At 42.7% G+C, this 13,855-nt stretch overlaps 1 protein-coding gene and 1 long non-coding RNA gene across 3 annotated transcripts in view; one reads left to right on the plus strand and one right to left on the minus strand.

Annotated features, from left to right (window-relative positions):
- IQCA1 (IQ motif containing with AAA domain 1) overlaps window positions 1–13,855 on the plus strand; it is a 110,456-nt gene that overhangs the window by 75,172 nt on the left and 21,429 nt on the right. For both annotated transcript variants that reach the window (XM_064515402.1, XM_026104704.2), the window contains exons 12-14: window positions 4,935–4,993; window positions 7,790–7,872; window positions 10,751–10,858. In XM_064515402.1, coding sequence (XP_064371472.1) covers window positions 4,935–4,993; window positions 7,790–7,872; window positions 10,751–10,858 — 250 coding nt within the window. The remainder of the gene's footprint in view (window positions 1–4,934; window positions 4,994–7,789; window positions 7,873–10,750; window positions 10,859–13,855) is intronic.
- The window catches only part of LOC112985803 (uncharacterized), a 76,931-nt gene that overhangs the window by 33,254 nt on the left and 29,822 nt on the right, over window positions 1–13,855 (minus strand). The gene's annotated exons all lie outside the window — the stretch shown is intronic.

Raw genomic sequence — 13,855 nt, forward strand, 5'->3', positions numbered from 1 at the left:
TGTGCATACAGACTTCAGGTCTGCCTTATGGAAATCCGGACTACATAACAAGCATAACAAGGACTAAAGTTTTGGAAGCAGTTTATTCACTTGCTAGTCAACAAAAATCCTCTAGTTTTTCAAGGCTTGTGTTACCATGTCCTGGGTCCCATAGTCCCTGTCTAAACTATGCAATGTGAAACAGTCATGGTTTTGGATTCTCATCATACCTGTGAACACCTCTGGAGCCAGATGTAAAGCATTTTTTCCCCCAAAGGGATATCCTGCAAATAAAATAGTATTCTCAGGAGGATTCAGCATTCTTCGGAGAATACAAACCTTTCTGCGTTCTCTCTCAACGGGGAGTGGATGACAAGGGTAATCTCTCTAAGTGAACTCTTAAAGAACAGAGTTTACTAGGGAGAGTTGCCTCATTTCACCATCTCCTCTATTGTAAAAAAAAAAAAAAAAAAAAAAAAGGATTTCTTCTGTTTTCTTTGCAGGAAGACAGCACAGTAGGACTAGGGCTTCTTTGTTGTCAGGGAACAGTCGCTACCCAGGGGCGTACAGGACATTCTCTGCCTTCTCAAGGGCACGTTTGGATGACTAGTGTAGCTCTAAAAGAAATTGTTAAGTACACATTTTTAAAAAATCTGCCTGTCCCTCAGGAAATAATTCAAATATGAAGGCCTTTTCAAAAGTTGCCTTCATGGGGAATTCAGCACGGACATTTTGGAATTGGCCTCCAGAAGGAAGCCAATTGTTCCCCCACAGTCAGTGTTTCAGATGGCTCAAGCCTTGATTAAACAAAGTCTAACAGCTCTAGCCATGCTTTATGCCACTCCTTTGTTTCCATGCAATGCACTTTCTAGGCTGAGCTTTATCACAGACTTCCAAACCTTCAGATACCACTTAACACTAAAGGCTTACGTTTACCCCTACGGAGAATTACTCTTACTGCCCCAAAGATAAACAGCCCATTCACTACCTTTATGAAAGAATCAGCTTGGGTGGAAGGACAAATTGCTCTTCTCCTTACAAACGGGTCTCCAAATCATTAGGCTGTTGTGGAAATACATAAACCAATCAGGTCTGATATGCAATGAGTCACATTGCTACCCTTTGAGGCCCAGACCACATGCCTCTACCGACACTGGAAGCCCCATGCCCCACCCAACAATCCAGCTATAAATTGTCATTGTGGTTCAGCATCAATAGAGCACCAGTGTCCTCATTCAGATGGAGATACACAGCATGCTGGGTTCTCAATAGGGAGGGTGCCACATGGCCATGCAGAGAGGATGAGGATACAATAGAAGCACAGTAGTTCGGCTTTCTTCTGCAAATTGCTTTTTCTTCACTATGCATAGTGGCAGGTGGAAAGAAAACAGCTCATCATCTGCCAGCCATGGATCAGCAAGCTGGGATTATAAGCACCTGTGTAAAGGAAGGCTCAAAAAAGACTTGAGGGAGGAGTGGCTCCCACTGAGAGATACAACATTGATGTCTATGAAAGCTGGCAGAGAGATGTCAGAAGGTCCAATTCCCCACACCGAGCCTAGAGGAGTCTGTTATAAAGCACCTGAAAAGAAAGAGAAAGAGCTACCATTTTCAGCAGTAATTGATTTATGAGTCAGTGACATCCCTGTGCCAAACTTTTCTTAGCAAAATGTTCTTCTCTTGAGTCCATCCCTTTCAGCTGACAGTCCAAGCCTGATATGGATGGCTTAGCACAGCCCAGCTGCTTTACAGGTAGTCACTTCAGATGGGTGCCAGGTACCCCATTCTTGCTGTTCAGTGGGCTTTGCAGCCACAAATTTTTCTCCTGTGGCCAAATTCACCACCACAGACCTGGTTTCTTTAAATCAGCTTTGTGTCCAACATAATTGCCAGTAGATCAGCTCTGTGCAGTTACTGACCTGGAAGTTACATTCATCAGGGTGATTTAGCTAGCTTATTGTGCTGCTTTTCCTGCTCTGATCCCCTAAGGACTTGCTTCTGATCCAACTCCAGGTAAAGCAGCCCATAAGTGAACACACCCACATGTACACAAAAGGCAAGGCCAGCATTCAGAAAAAACAGAGGGGTCATTGGAAACTGTGTGTGGCAGTTGCTTCCAAAACAGGGCTTGCTAGCATCTCCACAAGACTTAAAATATCCCTATTTGATACAGCCAGGCAGAAGTAAAGCAACCCGCAAGGGGTAAGCTAGAGCAACGACTCACAACAACAGTTTGGACATCATTCCAAGGACTTGAGAAGAGCAAAGCCACAGTGGGTAAGGCCAGAAAATGGGAGACTGGAGTAGTCAAGATATGAAATAAGAGCTTGGTGTAAGGTTTTGGCTGCGTCAGAAGTGAAGAAAGGCTGGGTTTGAGGACAAATGATTCACAATCCCTATTGGATTTATCTGCAGCTGCTGAAAAGATTACCACCCAGAGCTCTCAGCCAGCTGTGGGGGCTGTAACCTCTTTAGAGGCTGCAGCTAAATCCAGGAGGGATCACAAATTAGATCCCCATATTCAGCAAGGGCTTAATAGTCAGTGGGAACACCTTGGTATAAGGACCTTTTCAGTACAAGTATCAGAAGCTGCTCAGCCTTAGCTTTGCCAGAAAAGACTTCTCAGCACAGAGCAGATGCACACACTGACTAGGGCAGCACAGACATGGGATGAACACACATCACACCCACCAGCTCTGTGGGAACTACATTTCCCTGCTGCCCGCTTTCTCCCCTGTCAATCTGCACTTGCTCAGCCTGCCACCCAGGCGTGGTCCAAGGAATCCACTCCAGCACTTCCTAGACTGCTGCTTACACACTGCCATTTCCCTCTATAAGAGGGCTAAAGACACAGGATGTACTTTCTTCTCGTTACTTTCCCACAGAACTGGCTGCAGTAGCTGCTGGCAGCCAATTGCAGCAGAACTTGTGTGATCCCAGGCAAAGGGTGAGGCAGATCCTGCCACTCAACATGGGGCAGTCCCCCCCCCCCCCCAAGACATTTCACCTGCCCTCTCCCTTCTGACACCAGAGATGCTCTGCTCTGGAATCTGGCTTCAAGTCTGTCCCCTGTTGGCTCATAGCAACATCTGAGCTACCCAAAACATTTTAACAGGACCACACATTAAGACAAGATACCGCACTGAGCATGGAAGATGACATTCTGTTATCTGCCAACTAATAACTAATGCAGTTCACTACACAGTAAGTGACACATCAAAGCAGAAAATAACTGAGTAAATGGATGGCTACACAGAAGCTAGACTGACATTTCAGAGATGGAAACAAGGAGATTTTCATTATAAAGGATGAGCATGTTCACATTCATTAAACACTACCATTTTCTAAATAAAAGCAGTTCCCAGTAAGACATTTTGGAGGAAAGCCATTGTCTACAATTTGTGCTTCCCCTTATCGCATCTTAGTGTTTGCCAAATTCCCCATAAATGCTGATACTAATCAGAAAAACACATTTTTTCCCCTGCATAGTACATTTTTGTTTTGCTCTTGAGTTACTTTATTGGTGAAGCTGCCTTGAGGACAATACCAGTTGGCCAATAAATTCAACATGTTTAGTATCTTTATATAGGTAGGAATGAGCTTTTCTTCACAGTCTAACCCCATGATAGGTAATTTCTAGCTTGTTGAAGAAAGGTTAAAGAGACAAAGCTGGAGGAACATGAGAAATAAACCACTGACAGTCTCTCCATTTCTTCATTTGCTAAGACTGCATGGCATATGCTTTGCTCTTCCCCTCCCTTTTCCTTAAGGAGAACAGCACTTGCACAATCTAAGGAATCCTTACTACCAAGCTTGTTTATGTAAAGAAGCCTGAAGTGTAGCAGTGCAGAAAGATTTGTTTGCGTTATTCTGATCCAAAGTTTAAAAATACTAGCTTTTCCAGTTGTCTTATCCATATAGCTCTGGGTTTAATTAAATTACATTTGCTTCTGGATAATCTTTGTTGCACTGTAAATAGTTACAGGTGATTCAGCCATAGATTACTCAGATTACAGCTCTCCTTGAAAACTTACAACTGACATATTTCTATTTGTTGCTGATCCATTCCAGGAAAAGCAGCATTTTTCACATGAGCAGATAGAATTTTTTTCCCCCCAACATAACCTCTAGAGCTTTGCAGAACTATTCATTAACAACATAAACGACTATTCCCAGAAAAGCGAACAAGCTTTTGGAAGGAATAAGCTGTCTTGATCAACCACGCATTTAAGCACATGCCTAAATTAAAGCCATTTAGGGAGTCCCACTGTGTTTAAATGTTACTGTGTAAATAGTTCTACTGAAGTCATACTAAAGTGTGGACACCAGTATTGGACACTAATAGTGCATGGATTAATGATGCTCTAATGATGCTAATTATCCCTATGTAATTAATTGTGAGGGGCCTGGCATAAGTGATTCACATATCTGTCTCATGTTTTCCATGGTTTTTGCAATATGTAAAGAAACTAGTAACACAATACATAGTCTTCTCATCATGTAAGCAAAGAACAGCTCTCATTTTTCTGACCTCATCAAGCTTCTTCCCCAAGTCATTAGGAAAGAGAAGACAGAATGGATGTCTAATAACTAGGAAGCAAGCTGGAGGCTCAAGAGGATTGGATTCAGTTCCTAGTCCAGCTGTGAGCACCCTTCATGACCTCAGGAGAAGCTGCTTATGTATTTTAACCCAGTGACAGAAGGTGCTTTGCCTTTCCTGTGCCTTGGTAAGGCATGTATAAATGGGGACATCTCCCATGCATTTATAGGTGAGGCAGGACTTCCTTCCCTCAGGGCACTCAAGGATATGGTTTTTTTTTCCCCCTTTGGGTTCTTCAGTGATGAAGACCACAGAAAAAACACTGAAATGTTTACTGACCAGCCTTCCCCACTTCAGATGCAGATATACAGCTGTACTAAGACCACTAATTCTTGCCTGTTTTTATGGTCCTCAGAAAAAAGGGAAGACCAGAAAGAAAAACTCCAGGACTGACAAAGATCTGACTCCAAACAGGTAAAGATTGGACTGGTCTCCCTTGAGACTGAGACAATGATAGATTGCACCTTCTTTATATTTTTTAATTACAAAAAGACAGTCTCAACATTTTTAGGTTTACCAGTATCAGGAGCCCTACAATAAGTAAAACCTCTAAGAACAGCTATAAATATACATAAGCCTAAAAAAAAAGAAAAAGAAAAAAAACTATCAGAAGCCTGAAGCAATACACTTCAGTGAAAACCGTATTTGCATTCCCAGTGAATGCCACCACCTCCTCACTGCTCCCTTCCCCCCCACACCAACCAGCTGATGACTTCATACCACCCCACATTAAAGGGCAACAAAACACTGCTTTAGTGATATACAGCAGAGATGATGCTTTACTGTCTTCAGCAATACCTGCAAATTAAGGCCCTCATTCTACAACAACACACCACAATAGCCAGTCTCCATTAACTTCAGTGAGGTTAAGTCCCCTATGTAGAGCTAAGCACATGCAGCATTTTGGCAGGATATTGGCCCAGCTCACCTCCCTTTCCAACCCTCTCAGCAGGTGCAGAAGCACCTGGCAGTTTTGTTGACTGTCAGATTTTCCATCCAAACTGAAGTCAGAGAAGGGAGGCTGCAGACAGGCCCCTGTACTCTATAAATCAGCTTTTATGTCTGAGGTATAATGTACATATCATGAAATTGGTCCTATTTATCAATACAGGTTCTGGCAAATCTGTCAGTCTCTTGTGTATCCTTCCTCATTTAAACAACCTTATTTTATTTGAAGGATTTGAGAGGATTTCTTCATCTGACATTAAGTTTTCAGTGGTCTCATGATGCATTCACTGATAATCCAGCCATTTTTCACCTGTACACACAATACAGACACCTACACAGAGATATCACCGCTGAGGCCTGCTGACCCAGCAGCAGTGTTGGGGCAGGACCAGACTGAGCTCCCAAGGGTGCAGGGCTGGAGAACAACATGACAACAAGCCCACTCAATCACTGCAGGAGAAAGCACGTGGGATTTGCCCCACAGTCCATTTGTGCAAGCCATGCACAGCAAAACCTGGACTAGATCATGTGAGTGCTACCACTACACAAATCAGTGAATGAGCTCTTGGTTTAAAACAAAAAACCTTGCCAAGCAAATATTTAAAATAAATGTATTGTGAATTGTAACAGAGCATGACCTCTCCTACCAGAGCAGTACCAAAGTCTAACAAGCATACTTATAGCCTGTGCTTTTAAAATTACTCTTACACATGCCTACTTCTTACATGTAAACTTATTAAAACATACAGACATTTTAGAACACACACTTTAGTCGCTGGATTTTAATCAGAGTTTCTTTGGCATTTTGGGTCCATGCTTTGCTCTTCCCTGCTGAGCAGGAAAGGAGAAAGCACTTCACAAATAGCCAAGAGGAGTTCAGGTTCATCTCTTTTGACATGGTGGAGGCAGCACAGGGGCCTTAGTGAATAGAGGAGACCAATCACATCATACTTACTTGGAGGAGACTCAGGGCATGTATCATTAAGCTTGCACAGTAAAAATAATAAGACAGGAAAAGTAAAAGTCATGCTCCCAACAGAAATGCTAGGTTAGTCTCATTCTACCTTCTGCTTGTTTTATGATATATACTGAACATAAAATCACTAGCAATGAAAGCGAGAACCAGAGCAGCAAAATCAACGTTGTTGAAGGTGCGTTAAGTTTTGTATTTCCTTATCACTACTCTTATATTAATTGTGCCACTGTAACGCTGCATAAACATAAAACTTCCCAGCTGAAATGGGAAAAAGTCTACAGATCTCAAGTTATATATTTGATTTTACTAGCCAGCTGAGAGCTACTATTAAATATTTTTATTGTAGCCATACCAAAATGTCCCAATTAAGATTGGTGGCAGAAAGAGACAAAAAGTTCAGATATTGAAGTGACTGGGACCCTTTTGCACCAACAAAGATAATGTGCGAAAGTGCACAAACAGCAAAAGACCTAGAAAGGTTCAAATCAGTATTGTTTACCCTAACAGCATAACAAGGACTTCAAGTAGGCTTATTTAATCTTGCTTCAAGGACTTTGCAAAATGATCTGCAGCTCCTATTGCCACGTACTGTCATTGAAACTAACCTCCAAAAGAGAGACTACAGGAGAACAGATTTGTGTCCAGTCTCCTATTGCCAAGTGTGGTAAATCCCCAACTACTGGGAGCTATCTCCAACCCCTAATGGAGATGGGAAGATGCCTTTTCTTTTGAACAAGTTATTCCATAGCTTCCACCACACTTTCCCCAATCTTCCTCTGGCCAGCGTCACCCAAACACTGCAGTAGATGGACCACTGGTTGCTCCAGTCAAGTCATTCCCAGTATGTTCCTGATGAGGTGAGGCTCAGTCTATTGCCAGAGTAAATTCCAGGAAGAATTAATGAATTACTACTAATTGCAGAGTTAAGTGAATAAGTATAGTGGTGTTAGGATTGCTATTATTATATAATTTAAAAATAATTTCCCAGTAATTGGTATTAATGAATGATTCTATTACACAAGTCATAACTGATCTTGCATCACCTGGACATGGATAATGGAATCATTGCGGGAGGGAGCTGTGTGGCATGCGAGGTAGTAAAGGATTCCTTGCCGTACTGCAGAAAGACACTTATTGATTATATATTGATGGAACTAATCACCTTAACCCCCAAGTTGCAAAATACATTTATAAAGCTGTGAAGATATAAATAACTGAATTTACTTGTTGGAGGACTGACTTTTTGCTCACAGTTCCCTAAAATTTGAGTTGTCTCTTGTCCGTAGGACCATCGATTCGCTGTACAAAGAACTAGCGGAACAAGGATTACTAATAAGAGCCAAGACAGTTAATCTCTCTGATTATGTTGGTAAAGTATGCATTTAACAGCTCATGTGATGTTTAATATAACCAAATCTGCAGCCAGTCAAGATTCACTAACCCCCATTTCCAGTTAAGAATGAGAGCAAGAGTAATTGTGTTTCCAGGACTTCTGACCTGAGCTTCTAAAGCCATGTATATAAATAAAGTCTGGTTCTTAGGGGTGCTTGGTACCTTTCACTTCTGCTACTGAAGCCAGGGCCTCTTTGCAGAACTGGGTGCTCAGCTCCAAGCACTAATGTCTGGAAGCCGTGAATGTTTTGGGATGTCATGAGCTGCTCAGAGGTGCAACCAGGTCACCCCCTTTAAGCAGCACTGGCAGGCATTAGCAGGGCACTGCAAGTCTAAAACAGGGAATCATACTCTACCCCAGGAAGCAGAAAAAATGATCTTCAGCATTTGCTCATTCAGCAGACAGGACTCACCCCTTACCTCCAACTTCACCACCACTGGAGCAGCACTTTGTGGCATGTCTGGCCCTCAGTCTGAATCAGGTGTGTCCCCCAGCCTTTTTCTGGATTTCATAGTCCTCTTGCTCCTCACTCCTGTTACCTACCACTGCAGTGCACACAGTCAGACACAGAGCCATGCTTTACATGGAGCAAAAAACCTTGGAGGCTGCACAGGGTTTTAACACCATCTCCAAGAGCGCTTGGTGACGTGAAGTAAAAATCACAGAAATCCACAGGATAGGAAAGGAAACCCCCCAAACTCAGTTGTTTCTAAGACCACCATTATTTGAATTTGCAGACATCCAGAACCTACACCACCAGCAGCTATTGATATAGTATGTAACTGAGCCAGAAAAGCTGGATTCTCTCACATCATCTCTGAATGCCATGTTTCTATAAACTCCTAAAAGCAACATTTATTGGCTGTAGGGACTCTGCCCACTCTAGTGAAGGCTAAATTAACTAGTATCCCATTCATTTTATGCTCATTAAAGAGCAGTAAAGTACAGTAATGGAAGCTTTTCATTATTACTTCATTCACCCAACCATTACCATCTGCTCTCCTCAAGGTCATTTCTGACCAGACATTCTCAACCACAGATATTTTGAAAGCCTGTCTTTGCCCATGGATAATAATTAACAGCTGGTAACCATTTCAGAGCCTTGTAACACTCTAAATGTTGGATTGCCTTTTCAAAAACCACAAGGCCCTGAATGTGTTCAACTTGGAAAGAGGCTGAGATGGCTTTAGGCCTCCTTCCCTTGACCCCAAGGTTCAGAGTCTGGCTCCACCACAGCATGGAGCAACGCCAGAGCTGCTCCAAGGTCCGTTAGCAATATTCTGTTCCCAGCAGCAGAAGATACTCAGCACAGAAGTGCAGAGAATAGCAATGCCCACGTGGCTGCCTACCCCCATGCCAGTGGCCCTTTTCCCACATCCCAGCACAAATGCTAACCCATGCAGAGCAGGTGGCAAGAAAGCAGCACAGACTGTCAAAGCCAGCCCTTCCCCACACTGAATTCAGTCACACTTCTTGAGTTGCCAGAATAAGATACAGAAGGTATTCAAAGTTGGCTTAGGATCCGAGCCTAACTTTTTTCAAATTAGTACCAAGCCAGAAACCTCCCTTTAAGATTCCAAGGACGCAGAGCCTGCAGAAAAATAAGTTCTCATCTGCTCTACTCATACAAGGCTGAAGCCCAAGGAAGGTCACTCGCTCGCTCAGTTCCTGGGGAAAGGACAAAGGGTGGAATTGCGCTATACAGCAAGTAAAGGCACAGAAATGTCCCTCTATGACAAACCGACATCACTGAACTAATTTTCTTGGTGACCTTATCTAAATTAGTCAGAGAATATCCACTGTGATTTATGTTCAGTTGCAATTAAACCCTTTGATGCCTTCTAATTAAATCTCTGAAGATTAATTCCTACCCATTTCTTTTGATTTCTCCTTAAATAAGAGATAAAACCTGAAATGAATTTTATTCTTCAAAGGGGAGGGGGTAGTTGCACCAGGCCTTGCCCATTCTTTTGCCCCAAATTACAACTCCACTTTGTCTCAACCATCACTGATTTACCTGTATTCCAGAGAGTTCTGGTGCTCTCCCTTTTCATTTCCAAAAAACCACAATATGCTATTATTCTTCAACAATATTTGCCACAGCCACATGTTATTTATGCTATAAAATTATCTTCCTTGCTGTGGCCCTTCCTTACAGCTCTGTTTTCTAACCCATCTTGTATACAGACTTTGACAGCACAAGCAATGTGATTATAGCTCTGTAACAAGAGCCAGAGCAAGACTAGCTCACTTGTTTGTGTCGGTGCATTTTGGTTTTCTTGGGTTTGGGGCCAGGGGGGCAGTGTTTAAACTAAAAAGCTGAACTGCAAAGGAAAAAAACACCAAATTAAGTGAAACGCTTACATGCCTAGCATGCAGTGAGAAGCTGAGATGGGATGCAGTCAGGGGAAAGGCTTGTTAAAATTTTTTCCCCTCTTTTTGAAATCCTTTTGAAAGAGCATGGTTCACTGGGACTCCAGACCTGCAAAATCCCAAATCTAGAAGCCTTCTGCCAGCAGAGAGATTTATGGTGTTACTAATGATTCTTCTCCAAGAAGTTTCTTTAAAAGGTTATTTGAGACTTACTGCCCTGCTGAACGCCTTCCACAATCTGCTTGCAGGGGAAAGCCCACAGCGTGTTTAAACTTCGTTTTCCTTTGCAGTTCACCTTTCAGATTTCTTGGGCCCATAGTCGATGACAACACTGCCCTGTTTGCATCCCTGTCCCCTGACAGTACCAGCTTTGCTGAGAGCACATTGAATTGGTATTCTCTGGTAGTTTCTCATTATTTGCGTTATGTATTTTGTAACAACACGGTGTCACATTTATGAAGCCCATGCTTCCTCCCTACAGGCGAGTACAGCTATCTGGGGACTGCACTTCGTCAGGTAGACGTAGAGCCAATGCCCTCTCTCTCGGATGTCAGACAGCTAATAGCGCTGTATGGAATATTGCCATTAGGTAAGAGCACAGCAAAAATTACCAGAGGGCAGAATACAATGGCTTTGCTGCCTGTCAGTAACGTGCATTTTTACTGGCTTTGACAGGGCTTGATTAATCGTAATCTAAAGCATTTTGCGGTATAATTGTTTTTCAATTAAGCACCCTGAGTGAAGACCGTATCATTTTAATAGTGCATAAACGAGCTTGCACATGCTATTGTCAGGTATTGCATTTCCATGCCATCTCTGCTCGCATGTTAACAGTTTGTGAATGGCAGCACATAAAGGAAATCACTTGGGAAAAATAATAGCTAAAACAAGCTCCAGTGATCAAAATTAATCAAGTTAAGGGGAGGGCTAAGGTTGCAATTTACCTTTTACAAGCTGGCTAATGTTACTCAGTACTAAACAATGCAATCATTTAAGGAATTAGTTTGGATACATTTTGTACATTTGAGAGATAACACTTAAATGTCCTTGCAGTTTTTAATGCCAGACCTAACTGCTATCTAACAGGGCACCGCTAGGTTGGGTTCTTTGCTTTTAATGTAAAAACCTATCCCATATTTCACTTGGGAATGACATTAAGCCAAACTAGCAATTGCAAGAAGTGCCTACATCAAGGGCCTCAATGCTGATACTTTGCTTGTATACTTTTCCATTCAGTTTGATTTGGGGGAAGATTTTAACCAGGCAGATCCTTCTCCAGTCTGTGTCATTGCTCATCCCCTCCGTAGGGCGAGATAGCCAATTTCTCCTTGCCTCCCATTCAGGCAAACGGAGCAAAGACACCACAGCGCCTTGTGCTTTCCCCTCCCCTTCGCACACCTCCTGGAAAGATGAGCACGCAGGCTGTCCTGTACAGCCACGCTCTGCAGCTCCCCTTGTCCCCAAAGAGGACTTGATGTGCCATGCCAGCACTGCATCTGGCTTTCAGAGAGGGAGACTTGGCTCAAAGGGCTCCATCTGAAGAGTCAGGTTCGCCACCCCCCAAAGTAGCAGCACCCTGGGGGGAGCAGAGGTGGGATTTCTTCACATTCAAAATCTTCTCAGCTGGTCTTGGGCAAACCCTGAGGGGCCTGCTACAAGTTTAACCGCAGTCAGCTGAGAGTTCAGCAGTTATCCCTGTCTGCCCCAACTGCAGTGTGGTATTTCACATATCAGATAAATCCTCCAAGGTTATGTTTTAACACCATCTAATCTAGTGAAATCAAGCCCCAAGATACCCCCAAGGCAGGAGGAAAGAGCCCATAAATTTTCTACCATTTATGAAATTGGCAAAAAACCTAGGGAGAAGAGACCCTGGACTAGTTAAACAAACAGTGTATTTGCAAGAGCAGTTTGAAAAATACCTTTGAGTAAAAAAAAAAAATACTGCCTGAGCCAAAAAAAGTCACAGAAATGGTTTCACCTTTTGGGTGATATGTTATGGATGACATTTTACTTAATTGGTCTCAGGACTAGTTAATCATTATATAATTGTATATATGTACAAGTGAAAGTTTTTCCTCAAAATACTCACCTGATGGCAGGGAAAGTTCCAGCTTAAAAGACATTGAGAAAATTATAAACAGCTGAAAGGAAAAATAATAGTAGAAGGTATACTTCATCTTTAACCACAGAGGAGTCTGCTGCTCCCCTGACAATAAATCTATGTATAATAGTAATAGATTGGTATGAAACAACCAAATATTAATAAAGCCTGGGTGGCTGACAACTACACTGAATCCTGCACAGTGCTGAAATAACGGCATTCATCTTAGTACTCAGGTCCTTGCCATTTATTTGGCATGTTAAACCATTAGGACACAGATAGGCGGCTTGATTGGATTTGTTTTTAAATATCGTTGTTACCTAGCTGTCCTCCTTTGTCGTCCCCCTCACACACACTTTTTTTTTTTTTAATTCCAGAGGTATTAAGAGTGAGTGTTTCTTCTACTCTTTATATAGCCAGAGAACTTTTCCAGGCTAGGCAATAGGCTCCCTCAGCAGTCATCACCGCTGGGGCTCATTTCTCCCACTATTCCCATGATCTGATAGACACCAGTCTAAGACCACCAGAAGTGGATGCACACACAGCTCTTCAAATCTGACTTTGGAACCACCACCACCACAAGAAGTTTTTAACACATCAACACAGTGATTTTACTGGACCATCAGCAGGTGCAGATCAGGCATTGACACTTGCTGCTACTTCCATATCTGAGGTTTGCCTTTGCCAAGGCTTTACTGTAACACTGCTGTAAAATACCCAAATCATACAGTGACAGAGCCACAGGGAAGACAAGTTTATCACCATCTACCACCTAAATCTCTCTGTAGCTCTGTTTTCACAGCTCAGGCTTTTCTACTAGCTTTCCAAGGTGGAGCAAGCAGACTTCTTACAGCCCTAGATGAATTTACCTGCAGCAGCCAGAGACAAATTTAGAAATGTTGAACAGTTGTCAGTGCTGACAGAGCAAAGTATAGCAACCCTGGCATTTGCATTCACTCAACCAAGTAAAGCAGAGGGGAAAGAAAAGGATCCCCCGCCTTCTCCGGCATGGATGCACAGTACCCACACTGCAACATGCAGCTGCCATAGCTCATCTGCTGAGAAGCAAATGTTGTAACACCACACTCAGGCTTGCTCGGGGCTGCAGGAGAGGTATCAGCACTGAAGGATTTTGGAGTAGAGTTAGTCTAAATGACAAGTGGTCAGAGTCTCCAGTGCTCGCTGAACAACAAGAACATACTTAAGAGGGAAAAAAATCACCCAAAGAAAGCAAGGTGCAGACAGAACTGGAAAAAAAGAACAAAACTCACAATAATGGTTTCAAAATCGCAGACAAATGCTGCTGTAATAGGTATTCCCATTAGTTTGTTTCTCTGAAGAGGAAGAAGCTGGAAAGTGCCATTCTGGATGGCAGTAGGAAGGAATACCGCTAGTCTAGTAAACAACATGAATCTCATACCCTTGTCGCATCGTAGAAAATGAGGACCTGCTCTGGCAAGGAATGCAAGTCTTAAAAGCCAC

Source organism: Dromaius novaehollandiae, chromosome 7 (assembly GCF_036370855.1).
Source record: "Dromaius novaehollandiae isolate bDroNov1 chromosome 7, bDroNov1.hap1, whole genome shotgun sequence".
NCBI classification, from domain to species: domain Eukaryota; kingdom Metazoa; phylum Chordata; class Aves; order Casuariiformes; family Dromaiidae; genus Dromaius; species Dromaius novaehollandiae.